This window comes from Sarcophilus harrisii, chromosome 3 (assembly GCF_902635505.1).
Source record: "Sarcophilus harrisii chromosome 3, mSarHar1.11, whole genome shotgun sequence".
Lineage (NCBI taxonomy): Eukaryota > Metazoa > Chordata > Mammalia > Dasyuromorphia > Dasyuridae > Sarcophilus > Sarcophilus harrisii.
In genome coordinates, this window is record NC_045428.1 from 603,108,061 (window position 1) to 603,124,552 (window position 16,492).

General features: G+C 47.7%; 1 protein-coding gene across 1 annotated transcript; it reads right to left on the reverse strand.

Moving 5' to 3' along the window:
- Nucleotides 1–337: 337 nt before the first annotated feature.
- On the reverse strand, nt 338–4,481 carry LOC100929405 (leukocyte immunoglobulin-like receptor subfamily A member 2). The gene is made up of 7 exons (XM_031961789.1): nt 3,697–4,481; nt 2,755–3,075; nt 2,293–2,388; nt 2,068–2,206; nt 1,849–1,916; nt 1,710–1,747; nt 338–1,540 (listed from the first exon to the last, which is right to left on the reverse strand). The coding sequence occupies exons 1-7, from the start codon at nt 4,124–4,126 to the stop codon at nt 1,412–1,414; spliced, it is 1,221 nt and encodes a 406-aa protein (XP_031817649.1). The 5' UTR covers nt 4,127–4,481; the 3' UTR covers nt 338–1,411.
- Between the last annotated feature and the right edge of the window lie 12,011 nt (nt 4,482–16,492).

The window sequence follows — 16,492 nt, forward strand, 5'->3', positions numbered from 1 at the left end:
CCTTCTATTCATTATATCCTACTGATTCTGTATATAGCTTATTTGAATGTATTTGTTTGCATGTTGTCTCCTCTTTTACACTGTGATTTCCTTGAGACCAGAGGCCATCTTTTGTCTTAATTTGTATCCCCAGTGCTTATTCATAATTCCTTCAGAGACTTGACCCTTAATGTCTGTTGGAAGGGAAAGGATCCTGAAAAAAAATTTTTTGATATGAAAAAAAATTAATAAAATCATCCCCAAACAACACAAAGTTACATGTTTAATTTATTATAGATTCCCAAAAGAAAAGCAAGACCGATATAAAAAATTAATTTCATAAAAACTCTTTCTGCTACTTTATGTGGAAGTGTTCATTTATTTGGTGTTTTTTAAGATGTTTTTTAAGTGTTTAAAAAAGAAACACATCAGTGGTAAGTAAGAAGTATAATGGTTGGGAAAGATATTCAGTTTTGTTGAATCTGGAAGGGATGCTTATAAAAGGATATGCTTGGACTGAACCTTAAAGGATTCCCAAAAACCCTATTCCAAAAGCGGAAAAGCAGTGGAGAAATTCTTTTGGAAAGACCCAGAGATGGGAGATCAGCTCTTAGTTTTGAGGAACAACAGACTGGCAGTTTGTTTGAAATAGAGAAAGAGAGTGAACATGTAATGAGTCTAGAAAGACAGGTAAGAATTAACCAGTGAAAGTCTTTAAATGCCCAAAAGGAGAAGTTTTATTTGATACTAAAGGTAAGAGAAAGACATAAAAGATTCCTTGACAAAATATAAATTATTTCAGATCAGAGCTTTAGAAAATTTCATTTCGATGCTTTTTGGAGAACGGGTTGAGGACAGATCCAGAAATCTCAATTAATAGTCTATGGAAATAATTGAAGAGGGTGGTGACAAGGGACAATGTGAGCAAAGAAATGGGGCTAGAACAGTGAGATCCTATGATGATAGAATAGAAAAGAGTTGGCAAATGATGGAGGATCAGCAGGAAAAAAGATATAAAGAGAACTCCAAATGTATGGCTTTGGGAGACCATGAGAATACTGGTGCCTTTAGTAGAAGGAGGGAAGTTTGAAAAAGGAGAAAGTTGTAGATGTTTGGAGAAGGAAGAAACAAAAAAGTTCTACTTAAAACAGTAGAGTTGGAAATGCCTACAGGGCACCCAATTGGAAATTTTCAATCAGCGAGTGGTGATGTGGGCCTGGAGTTCAGGGAAGAGGGCCTGGACCCTTTGGCCTGGGTTATGGTGATAAAACCCAGAGAAGCTGAAGAGATCACCAGAAGTGTGTGAGAGGAGAAAACTCAAAGAGAATCCAAGGGGGACCCACATTGAGAAAGGGGAACATGGATAATTATATAGCAAAAGATTTAAAAAAAAAAAAAAAAGGAAGAACACAGAGCAAGAAGTTCTTGTTCATCATTGCAGAGCAAGAGTAGCATACGTTGTTGGATCAGGACACATCTTCCCAGGGGCTGTCCGCTGTTTCTTCAGGGCTGGATTCAGCTGAATATAGATCAGTTCCTCAGGGTCTTCAACCTCAGGAACCTAAAGGAAAAACAAGAGGGGGAGTGATCAACCATTATCACTTGAGTGATACTGTGATACTTCCTTTGAAGGAAGAAAGAACAAGATGATGGGTCAGTAAGCTGGGAGAGATGAGTCTGAGACCCAGGAGGAGACAGGGTCCTCCCAGAGGGGGATGAGAATAACTCACAGATGTCCTCGAGCAACTGCATTTGGCAACCCGGGCATCTGAATTGGAGAGAAGGTTCTGTCAGTTGGAACTCCTGAGATCAGGCCTTCCCAAGGACCCAGCCAGGATCCCTGCCCCACCACCTGCCTCAGTCACTTACACTCAGTCTCATGTTGGGGAGCTCCAGATTTGGAAGAGAAGCAGACAAACCAAGTACAACAGAGGCACCTGGGGAATATATGAGAAGAAAAGAGGATGGGGTTGAGGAGCTCTTTCCTCCTGGGAGAATCACTCATCCTTCTCTCCCCAACAGAATCACAGAAAATCTAAGATCATACTAGACAAAGGAGGAAAGGGAAGATGAGCTGAGGCTCCCTACCTTCTGGAGGTGTCTCCATGTGAAATCACTGATGAGAGAGAAAGAGGGAGATCTAGGTCAGCCACCAGCTTGTGACTTAGAGCTGGAAGGCACCTTAAAGATGATTTCTGGTTGGCCCCCACTTTCACAGATGAAGAAACTGAGGTCCCAGTGGTCCCCATGCAACCTCATGAGATTGGTCCCTCAACTTCCTTTCAGTTTCACTCCTATTCTCCCAAAACTCACCAGTCTCAGTGTGGCAGTGACCCCTAAAGGTAAAAAAGAAGAGTAGGAAGAGGATAAAGGCACAGCTGAGGGCAGTGATGAGGATGGTTTTGATTTCTGTAATGGAGGAAGTAAAAATATTAGTCATCAGGCTCTGTTGTTCTCACAAATGAAGCCCCCAAGCTCAGATTCAAGGGGGTCACTGACCCCTTTCCCCATCTCAAGAACTCTTACCTCTTGTGAGACTTTCATTCTCCTCTTCTAGAACATGGAATGGAAAAGGTAAGATCCCAGGAGAGAAGATTCTGAAAGCCAACCCCCAGCACAGCTTCCAAGCTGCCCTGGCCCTGAAGTTCCGGGGAAAGGCAAGGGCTTCCCTTCCTCTATTTCTGAGTCTCCCAGTGAGAGCCATAGGGATTCCTGAGGCTATTTGCCCAGTTCTGCAGATTAAGGGTTTAGGGAGAAGGGGGATCTACAATCATTCTTCAGATGGACTTTCAGGCATCCAGCCCTCACCTTGTATTATGAGTTCCAGGGGATCACTGGGCATGGTCAGGACACGGCTGTCTCTCCCAAGGAGATAAGAGCACCTGTACCTTCCAGTCTGGTTGATGTTCACATGGATCAAGGGGAACTCTGCCCCGTGCTGGGTGGGCTCACTGGTGCTCACAGGCAGCTCCGCTCCATCCTTGTACAGAGCAAACTCCACCCCTCGGGATGGCCCCTGACACAGGAGGGTCACATTGTCCCCTGAGGTTACCTTGGAACTGGGCCGGGCTGAGAGAGAGGGCTTGGGAAGGCTGTCTGCGGGAGAAAGCAGGGACCAGGGCGCTCCGAGTCTCCCTGGAGTTAGAGAACCTCGGGGGTATCCCCTGTTACTCTTTCTTTTATTCCCAGCCTCTCTTTGCCTTTCCTGCCTCACTGGAAACTTAACACTTTAAAAGAAAAAAACTAGTTTTTTTTTAATTTTTATTTTCTATTACACACTGGAGTTCACCCCTACTCCAACCCTGCACAGTGTCAGAGGGAAAAGTGCCCCCACTGTTCCACCCCCCACTCTGAGTTCCCAGGGCTCCATTACAAAGGCCTCCCTGACAGCATCTGGGTGCCCTCTGGGGGTGTAAGCTCGGCAGGTGCCAGCAAGGCCCCCGGGCTGACCTCCCTTCCGGGCATGGTGCCACCTCCGTGCCAAAGGCTGCAGATATTCCCTGCAGGAGCAATGCCCACCTCGCTCATTCTCAGGGAGTGAAGTTTGCTGCTGCCTCCATCTAACTCGGTCACATTGGCCAGGGTGGCCCCTCCCATGGGGCCTCCTCCCTTGGCTCCCCCACTCCCCTGCACGGGGCTCACAGGGGCTCCTCGCACTGACCTCCCCCAAGAATCTGGGGCCTGCTCTGGCCCCCAGTCCTGCCCCTGCTCTCTCACCTGTCACCCAGACCTCCAAGGTCTCACTGGCTTCCGACCTGACATGTGGGTGGGAAGTGTAGTAGTACACGCAGCTGTAGCTCCTGGACTCCTGGGCACTCAGGGACTCCAGGGGGAAAAAAGTTAGAGGAACGCTTTCCTGGTTCTTTTGCAAGAGCTCCTGTGTCCCCGCCTTCAGGAGAAGGAATGTCACGAACCGATTGTGTGACGATGATGGGCTCCTGCACCAGAGAAGCACCTTCTCCCCTGGTCTCACCACAGGACCCGGCTCAGCATGAAGAGTCGGCCTGGGAGGAGATGCTGGGAGAGAGAGGAAGGATATGGGGGAGGGGAAAGGAAAGCCCAGAGTCAGACCTGGACTAGTCTGTGACTGGGGCAGGAGCCTGAGGCTTCCACCTCCTGGACCAGAATTGATGATCATCATAGTCATTGATAATAATAATTGCTGGTGTTCTTATAATGCCCCCTAGGGGCCAGGTGCTGTGCTAAGCACTTGACAGATAGTATCCCACTGGATCCTCACAGCCTGGGTGCTGAGTGCTCAGATTCTCCCCATTTTCCAGGAGACTTTGAGGGAGACCAGGGTTACCTGCCTTGCCCAGAACCACAGGCTGCTAAGTGTCCCAGACTAAATTCTCTCACTCTGAGTAAGGACTCAGCCGCCTCCTGACAGCTCAGCTCTGTCCCAAGCTTCCTTCTCATCATTTCCCGGCCCCAGGGCTTCAGCCTCTGATGTCCTGATTACACAAGTGTCCCTCACAGAGCAGCAGAGACACTGGGGAGAATGCTGGGTAAGGTCTCTATGACTTGGGAACTTCAGAACCTCCAGGGTACCTGCCTGCAATGGAAGGTCTAGCTCCCTCTGAGGAGGGACCGGCACAAGACTGACACCGGCCCCAGAGCTGTAGCCACCCCTGACCCCTCAGTCACCAGGAGATGGCTGGGCCCAGAAGGATCTGGATGACGATCTCCATCCCCTCCCAAACCTCAATGTCCAGTGAGAAATGAGAGCCTGGCAGGGTGGCTGAGGGCTGCCCTTTGCCCCCTGACCCAGCCCCTCTGGCCTGTCCATGTCCAGGTCACAGAGATATTCTGGGCCCCAGAGGGCTCCGAAGGACAGTGGTAAATGTGCAGAAAGGAAGAGGAGGGGACAAAGAATCACCCACCAACACAGAGGCCTGGGAACAAATGGACCCACAGAGACTCATGTAGACAAGCACAGAGCCAGGCTCACACAGGTGTGCACACAGGCTCACAGGTCACTGCACACTCATGTACACACACATGCACACTCACACACACACACACACACACACACACACACTAATGCGTACACATGCCCCCTGCACCCATGCTCTCATAACCACCTGCACCTGCACTGATGAGCATGCACACAGACATGCACCAGGCACACATGTCTATAGAGCTACATGTAAATGTGTTACATCATACACGTGTGTGTATATGTATCCACAGAAACACACACACACACACACACACACACACACACACACACACATACACAATAAGACCAGCTTGGTCCCAGCCAGCCTGGACTTCTCATTCAAGTGCAACCCTGGGGAGAAGGTTGAGCAGCCACATCCAGAGGCCTTTCAGGAACCTTGTCACCCTCTCCCAGGGCCTGAGGGAGCTCCCCATTCTTGCTTCCTTGTGGGGAAGGAAGCCTCACCTCCCAGCTCAAACCCAGCCTCTAGCCTCAGGCCCCTTACACAGGGGCAGCCTCATTGGTCCTTAGGCATGAGCTACTCTGCCCTCACCTTGTTATTCAGGAGTAACCTGAGACTGCAGAGATGCCCTGCCAGGCCTAAGAGCACAGAGAAGCAGAACTGGGAAAGGAGCCGGGCCGTGAACCTCCGCATCCCATCCTCCCCCTGCCCCTCCATCCTTCCATCACCCACAACAGATAATGGCTGAGTGGGGAAGCCCACCGACAGGCGTCCATTTAGGACGGGGGACAGGTATAAGGCTCTCGGAGGGTCATGGGCAGGGTCCCTGTTGCCTGGAGCCATCCATGAATGTTCCACTGAGAGGCTGGCTCTGATCTGGGTTTCCTGGTTATGCAGGGGCCTGATAGAGTAAGGAGGAAGGGTCCTAGTAGTGTAAGAGGGACTCTTTCATCTGCCCAACCCCAAGTAATTTAGCTAACGAGATGTTCTCTGCTCAGATACAGGCGCCTCCCATGTGATGTTAAAGAATTATTCCAGGAATTAGGGGAGAAACTCAAGTTGGGAAGGAGAAAAATGAAAATAGGATGAAATCCGATTTCTCAAAGGATGAGCTGTATTGGGAGAATGAGGCCAGAAAGTGTGCCAAACTCTAGTTATGGGCTACAGGGGGACAGCCATTGGGACCTTCCAAGCCCTGCAAAGCCACCTTCTGACCCATTGCTGGAATGCTCTTGCACATGTCGCCTGGGCTTCCCCTGGCTCCAGAAGGGCTCCCAGTTCTTGCAGTCAAGACCAATACCTCATCAGGAGCTTCCATTCAGTGATTTGAAATGCTTTGGTCCAACGTGATTGTTCCATCTAGTTTATGCCATCAGGGACTTATGCAATAACGCAAAGAAGTTTTTCACCTCCCTGATGGTTATGAGAGGATGGGAGAGGGATTCAGGTCCCTCTTCTCCCTTCTTAATTCCCTTGGGAATGATGAATGGATCAATGGAGGCCCCCTCTCCCTCCCTGATGGTCAGAAATAGCCCAATGGCATGGACCCACCCCAGCTTCTCTCTCCTTGATTGCCCTCAACAAGAGACCCCAAAGGGAAACACTCACCTAACTGTGCCCTAATCATGCAGATGCAGCACAGCCCTGGAAGAGAAGCTTAGGTTATCGATGACTCCAAATTCCTCCAGCCGCTTCCCCTAAAGGTTCTTTCCCCCAGTTCCTCCCTGACAAGAACAGAGGCAGATTCAGGTGGCAGAGAGAGCTGGGACCTGCTAAGTCCAAGAACGTTGCCTCGGCACCGAGGGTCTATCTCCGTACCCCGCAGTGTGTGACCCAAAAGCTCTTCTCCCACCGTCCTCTTCTCCCAGCCCGGCCCAGGGGCTCACCAAGGCAGAGCAGACACAGGAGGTCTGGGTCCATGGGGTGCTTGAGATTCCCAGACCTCAGTGAGCACACAGCAGGAGTTGGCAAGCCCCGAGAGGTCCTGCTCAGGATGTGGTAGGGGACCTGTTGTCTCCTCCCACTAGTCTGGCCACACTCTTTCCACTCTGAGAATCGTTACCTGGAGGACATCTTGCTGAACTCTCCCTCTGAGAGGCCCAGAGTCTCAGCAGGAGGCCAGTCTTCCAAAAACCGTGAGACCAAATCCCTGAGACTGGAGGGCCACATCTCCCCCGAGGGTCACTACAGCAGTTGGAAAGGCTTTGAGCTGGGGCTCAGAGAGAGGTGCTGGGGGAGGAAGAACAATGGGCTGGGAACGAGGATTTGGGTTCGAGCCCCAACTATGCCCACAATGAACTATGAGACAGTACTCAAGTCCCTTTCTCTCTGTGTCTCTGATCACTCATGTAATAAATAACAAGACTGGAACAGATGGTCACCCAGGGCCCCTGTGGCTCTCACAATATAAGAAGCAGATCATCTTCAGAGTTGGACCACAACTCTCTCTGACCCAAATCTGGGGCTTTAGAGGAGAAACTCATGGGAGGCTTCCCTCCCATCCAAGGGTTCCTGGGCTCAGACCCAGCTCTTATTCCTCATTTCCTTTTCTCTCCCATGGGGAGGACAGATTCTATCATCTCAAAGATTCCTCCCAGCTCAGGCCCTCTGGGATTCCATTCCTGACCTTCAGCTCTCTCTCACCATCCATGCTGAGGTGGCAGATGATGACTGTTTTCTGGACTTGAGCTTCACTGTTTTGGGTTGGCCTGGTCAAGTTTTCCCATTAATGTCACCATCATTCTCCATAGGTGCTCATGGATTCTAGGGAGAATGAGGCTCAGGTCTCTAATGGTCTCTGGCTCAGAGGGAACTTCCAGGCCCCTGAGCTCAGCAGGTGGAAGCTCCCAAAAGAAGATAGCATTAGAAACAGGACTAAGCCATTATGTGCTTTCCTGACTTTTAGTTTGTGTGTCCTTTGAGGCAACACTCTCACCCCAGTTTTTAATGAGATGCTCTCCAACCAAAAGGCTTTTTGACTGATTGTTGGTTTTCTGTCTTATCAATCAAATATTTGAGCACACAGCTGAAATGCTCGCAAACCGATTTATTTACATATAACATCCCTGTGCAGCCGTACTGAACCTGTACTTAGCAGAACACACTCAAAAAAGGAAAATTTTGCATAAGAGGAGATGATAACAATAACCATTCTTTGAAAGTCATCTTTTCTTTAATGAAATTAAAATATGTTTTCCTTCCTGAATCTGGACTTCACATCTAAGGGGATCTCCTCTAATTCACGATAATCCTTTAGTTCAGAACAAGGGAACAAGCCATGATACAGAGATCTGGAACTTTGCAGTCATTGGGGCAACTTGGAGAGCTCAAGAGGTAAAGAGTTCCTGCATTCCCACCATCAGCAGGCTTCTTCCTAGGACTGCTTGGCGTTTCAGGAGAGGAAGTTCATCACATGATCCTCTCTGTAGACTTTTAACACCTAAGCTCTCACTTGGCTGGCCCAGAACCCTGACCTGATGTTGTCACTAACACGTTATAGATTGAAAGGAAAGGGAAGTGTGTGCAACATTACCACAAGCTTTGTTGCTTTTTGTTCTCTGTGCTTGAAGAGGACCACAATGGCATCACTAAGTCAGGGTCAAGGTAGTGTGTATATGATTGTGGCTGATCACACCGAAAGGTGCTTGGAAAGCCGCACCCCATGTCAGGTACACTTGGAGGGGAGATGGGTTTAAGTCTGCAAATCTCATGTGAAATTTAAGCCACGGCAATTCTGCTTTATAAAACAAATGCTGTGGGTAGGTGGGTGCCAGTGTATCCTACGTCTCACAATTGATTTCAAAGTTCTTCACCTAGACCTTGGGGGTGTGCTTGTATCCATTCTTCTGACCAGAATGGAAGTACTTTTACCAAATGGACATTTAGCGTTCAAACAATGTGAGCAGCCCTCAGAGTCTCTCCAGTAGAGTTTGAGTGTAATTCAGTCCCACACAGGTTCTCAAAGTCTGGCATATTTTCTCTCCAGGTAATCTTCAGCATCTTCCTAACACATGGAAGCGATTCAGTTTCCTGGCTTGGTTTCACAGGCATAGAACAATGAGGTCAGCACAGTAGTGCTGTAGACCTGCAATTCCGTAGTGAGTCTATTATGTCTCTTCTCTCACACTTGGCTTTGGAACCTTCCAAACACTGAGCCAGCTCTGTGGCGTCATATTTGGCCACATCCTCATGTATGTTTACATCTTTGGAGTATATACTGCCAAGATCAGTGAATTTATCCACAGCATTCAAACGGTTTCTTTTTGCTGTAACTGATGGCACCACGTATGGATGGTGAAAAGCCTGTGCTTTCTTGGTGTTCATTTTTAGGCCAAAATTAGCAAAAGCAGCAGAGATACGATCTGTAGTTTACTGCATCGAAGCCTCAGATGTTTTATTGAGTGCACAATCATCTGTAACAAAAGCTCATGTATCAACTCTCCTTTCACTTTATTCACAATTTGTAGCCTTTACAAGTTAAATAAAGTACTGGCAGTACAGGAGCTGCCCTTGGTGCTGTTTTGTCTTCTTTGAAGGCATCTGACAATATTGAAGAAACTATTATGTTACAAAGCATGAAAGCAAGCACACAGCCGTGCTTCCCTCCATTGGTGACTGGGAAAGTGTGAGAGCATTGTCCGTTATCCAAAATCCAGGCCAGCAAGCCATCTTGACACAGAAGCCTCTGGCCAACCCAATTTCCCCCTGAAAGCGATCCAGTGACTCTCAAGCAAATGAACATCTTCCCAGTGAAGAATCAGCCCCTTGAAGAGGACTCTGACAAGAATCTTGAAAGCAATAAATAAAAGAAAGACTTCACTGTGTTTGTCACAGGACAACCTATATATTTTTCATCTCTAGAGATGGATGATGGAATCATTCTTTTACTCATGAGGATAACTTCCTCTTGCCATATAACCCAGGACATTTCCATCAGCATTTCTACATGCAGCAGATTCCCTGCCTTGGAAAGCTCAGCTGGACTAGAATCAGCACCAGGCACTAAGCCAAATGAGAGGACCCTGATTTGCCTAGAGAGAGATTGACTTGAACCTGACACACATGATCACTGGCACCAGCTTTGATTGATGATGGCTACTTGAGAACACTATGGAAGCCCTCTGTCCATCTCTCCAAGATCACACCCTTATCACTAAACAATGAGCTTCTTCAGCACTGAATTGTTAAGAAATTCTACAGGGTTTTGGTCCATAAATATCCTTCAGGACATTATAAAAGCATGTTCAATTGTTACTTTTAGTGGAAAACTGAATTTAATTGCCTTCTTTAGTCTTATGTTTGATGAAAATTAGTATCCATGGTGGGAAGACTATTTTCCACTCTTGGTGTCCACATAAGTCACCCAACCTTCACCAGTGTCTCCAAGGAGCTGAAGCATGTCCAAAGGCCATACCATGTAAACCTTTTCAGCAAATTGGCTAAACAACATTTAGGGTAAGTGAGGGATCTCAAAGCCTTAGGAGGGAATCTACCGCACCCACAGTGAATGTGCAAATAAAAGCAATCTCTTCCAATGGCCAGAGAGGTGGTTAGCATTTTCCACCATGAATCTTTGGGGACTGTCTTGGATCCTGCATTGTTGAAAAGAGCTGAGTCTATCATGGTTGATGATTATACAATGTTAATAGTCAACATATATAAAATGCATCTATATCTGTGTGTATATGCATAGAAATACACAGAGAAAACTTAAATAAGATTCATTTATAGGCACATGTTTATGTACATGTATATGTGTATATATCTACATCTATATACATATGTATCTGGTTTACAAAGAACTTTTAAATATAGAAATATATCTTATCTGATATTTGTAACATTCCTATGAAAATGATGCTGTTATTATTTGCATTTTATACATAGAGGACTGAGGCTATGAGTAAATGTCTGAAACAGGTTTTGAACTCAGCTCTTTGTGGGTCACAGAACTCTGCTCATTAAACCACCTAGCAATGATTTTAACAAGTGCTTTGTAACAGATAGGGTGGGTCAGAAAGGAGAATTCTCTTGAAGAATTTCATAACTCTCAGAAGTTTTGCTATTTAGGAAATATGTTTTATCTTTTCTCGTTATTAATAAAACCTGGGAACACCCATTTATGACACTGTATGAAGGGAATCTGGGGAGGAGAAGACCTGGTGATACAGCATGAAGAGAAGCAGGGCTGGAGAGCAGGAAACAGGAGCTGCTGGGCCAATGGAAGGGGACAGAAGGTTTCTGATGGTCAGCTCTGGACATTAGCTGGGTTTCCCAAGTCTTCTAATGCTGCCCAGAGTTGCCTGATCTCTTTCGCTCCATACTTGCTGGTTAGTTTGAAGTTCCTATAATCCTTTGATGTCTGTCTGTCCAGCCTTACTGCTCCAGGCAGATATCCACTGGCTCATCCTCAACTCCTCAGTCCGTTCCACTCACTGGCCAAAAGTTTCCCCATGACAAGGAGGACCAATCCAACCAGGCTGATGCGAAAGAGATTGATCACAAAATAAAACGACTGGGTAGAGTCTGAGGGAGGAGAGGAAATGAGGTTAGTGCTGACATAAGAATATTTCCAGGAGTTCACCCTTCTCTTTGCAGGCTCCTTGATCTTGCCCCTGGACTGGTCCATATCATGAGACCATGATTTGGTAGGTAGGTCATCCCAGACTAAACATTTTGCATTTGTAGAAAATTACTCAGCTCTTGCACGTCCTCCTATTGGAGTTTATTCTCTTGACTACGGCTGAGCTTCTCTCTGCTGAAGAAGTTCAGCTCATCAGGGCCCCCTACTGCCCTTTACTCACATCCACTATGTTGTGGAGACTAGAAAGTCTTTAGCTGACAAGGACAGGATGCTAGAATTCTTTCCCCAGGAACAATTAGCCACCCTTTACTTTGAACAGCCCAGAAAAGACAGGAAACATGATTTAAGTCTGGTTTATTGGTCTATTTGTTGACTTCCTATACCTGGTGATAATTTAAAATTCAAGATCCCAGTTTACTTTAGTTTAAGAAAAAAAAAATTTATGTATCTCCTGTTTAACCACTTAGGGAGAACTTGTGACCCTAACCATTCTCCAGGGGCTCTTATCTCCACCCCTCCCCCACCTTCCCAAATAACAACTCACCAGACTGGGACAATATAGACAATGAAGCCAAATTCATTCCCCAAACTTAGTCTGATTCGCATGCAAATGCAAGGGAGCAAAAATCAAAGGTAGATGAAGAAAGGCAAGAATGTGCTCTCCTTTCATGGGACCAACAAAAAAGTCTGGAGTTGTAGAGCTTTTTCTCACCCAAAACACAGTCTTGCAGCCTCCCAATAAATGGATGTCTTAAGACTCAGGCAAGTGAAGATTTCTGCTCCTATATGCTCCTGGGAAATCCTTTGAGAAGCTGACCTTACAAAGAGGTCAGAGGAAAGCGCAGGCATTTGCTGCATTGGCCACTGGTAGGCAGTAGGGAGTTTGAGGGGGAACACTTGGCAGGGAAGCAAGATCAAGAATTAGAAGCACATAGAAGCAGAAATCTTCACTTGGCTGTGTCTTTAGGAACTGATTGGCCAAACATCTCCAAGGGTCCTTGGCTCATAGACTTAGGTCTGGCAGGAAGCTTGGAGGCCAGGACCCAATTTTATTGATGAGGAAACTGAAAATAAATTAAGCAAACTTTTCAGAGTCTAGAAAGAAGTTTAGAAGAGTGGAGGGAAAGCCAAAAAGCCAAAACAATGCTGAGTTGTTTGTTCTTTTTTTTAATTTAACATACTTTTGGAATGTTCTATCTGTAATGGCAAATAGGTAATTTGTGAGGGGGAACTCAGTCTCTCTGTCTCTGTCTCTATCTCAGTGTGTGTCTGACTCCTCTCTGTCTCACTTGACTAAATGCATTGATCTGGAAGGTATTTCCATAACAGTCAAAGTAAAAGTGGAGAGAGAGAGAGAAAGAGACAATGACAGAGACAAAGACAGGGATAGAGACAGAGACAGAAAAGCTGAGAAATGGAGGTGAGAGTGAGAGCATTCCAGGCCTGGGAGAAGTCAGAAAAGGTGCCTAGAGGAAAGAGATGGGGAGCCAGGGAACAGCCCAGAGGACTTGGCAAGGAGCTAGAAGGCTTTGGGTGAGCACCGTAGTTGGAAGGAAAAGGAGGAGGTTGGGAGAGGAGAGGAGCCCAAAAGCCATTACTGTTTTCAGAGCACTGCTGCTGCTGGGATTTCTACTGCTGCAACTGCCACAGATGCTCTGAAGAACCTGGCCATAGCCCGTCCCTCATACAGGGATGTTTCTAAGGCACAGCTCTGCCCTTTCACTCTCCTACTCCATGACTCTAGTGGCTCCCAGTTACCCATACCTGAACCTCAAGTCCTCTGTGTGACAGGGACAACTCTCCATAACCTTCTTCCTCCCTCTCATTCCACCCTTCCTCCCTATTCTTCCCCTCGGCAAAGGGACAGCCTCACTGTTTGCCCATGTCTGCCCTTCCTCTGTCGGGCTCAGCATCCACATCCCTGACAATCCTAGGTGTTTCCCAAAGCTCAAGCAGCCCTTCTCCCAGGGAACTTCCGTCCTTCCTCAATCTGCCTTGGCTTCTTTTGTATACAGTCTGTGCCCCAATCCATGCACACCTGGTAAAGCTCATAGGAAAGTAGCTCTAGGAAGGCAGGGGCCATTTTGGGCCGGTCTTGGTATTCCAGGAAGAATTCAGAGTGACTCCCGATGGGAACTTCATCCCCTCCAGAGAAAGCTGGTAGGCTCTGAGTGAAAATTGGAATCTGCTTTTCTCATTTTATTTCACTTGTGTTTTGGTGCCATGGGTAACATGGAAACATGTTTTGCATGATTTCACATGAAAAATGGGTATCATGTGGTTTGCCTTCCCACTGAGTATGAAAGAAGTTAGAGGGAGGAATTTAGAACTCAAAACTTTTTTAAAAGTTAAAAAATGAAAAAGAACTTTTGCATTAAAAATAAAAATCAGTCATGATCATCATTGTCTCCCCCCCACCTGCCATCCAATCCCTCCATGCTCCAACCTAAGAACTTAGCTCAGATACAAGATGGTCACTGACCCCTTTCCCCATTTCAGGGGGATCCTACCTCTTGGGAGAGTTTCATTCTGCTCCTCTAGAAAATGGAATGGAAAAGGTAAGATCCCAGGAGTGAAGATTCTGAAAGCCAACCCCCAGCCCAGCTCCCAGGCAGGATCCCAATGGCCTTGAAATTCCAGGGATAGGCAGGGGCTTCCCTTCCTCTAGTTCTGAGTCTCCCAGAGAGAGCCAAAGGGATTCCTGGGAATATTTGCCCAGTTCTGCAGATTAAGGGTATAGGGAGAAGGGGGATCTACAATCATTCCTTAGATGGACTTTCCGGCATCCAGCCCTCACCTTGTATTGTGAGTTCCAGGGGATCACTGGGCAGGGCCAGGACAGGGCTGTCTCTCCCAAGGAGATAAGAGCACCTGTACTCTCCAGTCTGGTTGATGTTCACGTGGATCAAGGGGAACTCTGCCCAGTGCTGGGTGGGCTCACTGGTGCTCACAGGCAACTTCTCTCCATCCTTGTACAGAGCAAACCTCACACCTCGGGATGGCCCCTGACACAGAAGGGTCACATTGTCCTCCGGGGTTACCCTGGAACTGGGCCGGGCTGAGAGAGAGGGCTTGGGAAGGCTGTCTGCAGGAGAAAGCAGGGACCAAAGCTCTCTGAGTCTCCAAGTAGTTAGCAAACCTCAGGGGATCCCATGCCATTCTTTCTTTTATTCCCAGCTTCTCTTTGCCTTTCCTGCCTCACGGGGAACTTAACTCTTAAAAAAAACAACCTAGGGTTTTTTATTTTCTATTACACACTGGAGTTCACCCCTACTCCAACCCTGCACATGTCAGAGGGAAAGTGCCCCTGCCCCACCCCAACTCTGGGTCCCCAGGGCTCCATTAGAAAGGCCTCCCTGGCAGTATCTGGGTGTCCTCTGGGGGTGTGAGCTCGGCAGGTGCCAGCAAGGCCCTGGGGCTGACCTCCCTTCCGGGCAGGGTGCCACCTCCGGGCCAAAGGCTGCAGATATTCCCTGCAGGAGCAATGCCCACCTCTCATTCTCAGGGAGTGAAAGTTTTTCCTCCATCGAAGAATCAGGGGTCCCGAAATTTTTAAACGGGGGCCCAGACCATGCCTCAGACTTTGGGGCCAGACTAGGTAAAAAAAACCATTTTGTGGGCCTTTAAATAAAAGCTTCTGCCCTGGGGGAGGGGGATAAACGTCCTGCTGCCACATCTGGCCCTCGGGTCATGTTTGAGGCCCCTGAACCCAACTCATTCAATTGGCCAGGGTGGCCCTCACGGGGCTTCCTCCCTTGGCTCCCCCACTATCCTGCACGGGGGCTACAGGGGCCTCAACGCCTCTCCCAAACTGTCCCAAGCCGGGGCCTGTTCAGCCCCCAGTCCCCCCTGCCTCACCTGTCACCCAGGCTCCAGGGTCTCCTTTCCGACCTGACATGTGGGTGGGAAGTTATAGTACACCACAGCTCCCCAAGGGTCCGGGACTTGGAACTTCAGGGAAATTGGTTTCAAAGGGTTTCCTGGTTCTTTTGCAAGGGTCCTTTCCCCGCCTTCAGAGAAGAAATGTCACCAACCGTTGGGTGATGATGATGGGCTCCTGCACCCCTAAGCACTTTTGTGCCCCACAGGACCCGGCTCAGCATGAAGAGTCGGCCTGGGAGGAGATCTGGGAGAGAAGGAAGGATTGGGGAGGGGAAAGGAAAGCCCAGAGTCAGAGCTTACGTTGTGACTGGGGAGGGGCCTGGGTTTCCACCTCCTGGACCAGAATTAATGATCATCATATATTGATAATAAGAACCCTGGTGTTTGATATGCCCCCCTAGGAGTGCTGTGCAAGGCATTTGAAACATTATCCATTGGAGCCGACAGCCTGGAGGCTGAGTGTCAGATTTCCCCATTTTACACAGAAGACATTGGGGAGACAAAGGTTCTGCCCCAGAATCACACGCTGCTAAGTGTCCTTTGGTCTTTTCATTTCCTTCACAGGCTAATTGTACATGATTCCAAGTCGATTCTTTTTATCAGCAAAATAACTGTTCTGTCATGTATACTTATATTTATGTTAAATAATATTTAAAAATACTTTTAATCAATAAATACAATAATATTTAAATTTTAAATGTTGGTCAACCTGCCACTTGGGGAGGGTTGGGGGAAGGAGGGGAAAAGTTGGAAAAAAAGTTTTACAATTGTCTGCTCTAAAACTACCCATAATCTCTTGTACCTCAAGCATGATCCCAATGGCCCTGAAATTCTGGGGAAAGGCAGGGTCTTTCCCTTTTGGATTCCTGGGTTTGCCCAGTTCTACAATTAGGGGCTTAGGGAAAGGGGACCTAAATCATTCTTTAGATGGACTTTCCCGGCATCCAGCCCTCACCTTGTATTATGAGCCAGGGGATCCTGGGGGGCCAGGACAGGGCTGTCTCCCAAGGAGATAAGAGCACCTGTCCTTCCAGTCTGGTTGTTCACGTGGATCAAGGGAACTCCCAGTGCTGGGTGGGTCCTGGTGCTCACAGGCAGCCCTCCCCTCCTTTGTACAAACAAACCCACACCTCGGATGGCCCCT

Excerpts from the sequence above, each read along its gene's own strand:
- LOC100929405 (XM_031961789.1), bottom strand. The coding sequence starts at position 4,126 with ATGACTATGATGATCATCAATTCTGGTCCAGGAGGTGGAAGCCTCAGG. Across the intron at positions 1,748-1,848 it reads TCCCCAACATGAGACTGAGT|ATGCCCGGGTTGCCAAATGC; the intron begins GTAAGTGACTGA and ends TCTCCAATTCAG. Across the intron at positions 1,541-1,709 it reads GCAGTTGCTCGAGGACATCT|GTTCCTGAGGTTGAAGACCC; the intron begins GTGAGTTATTCT and ends TTTTTCCTTTAG.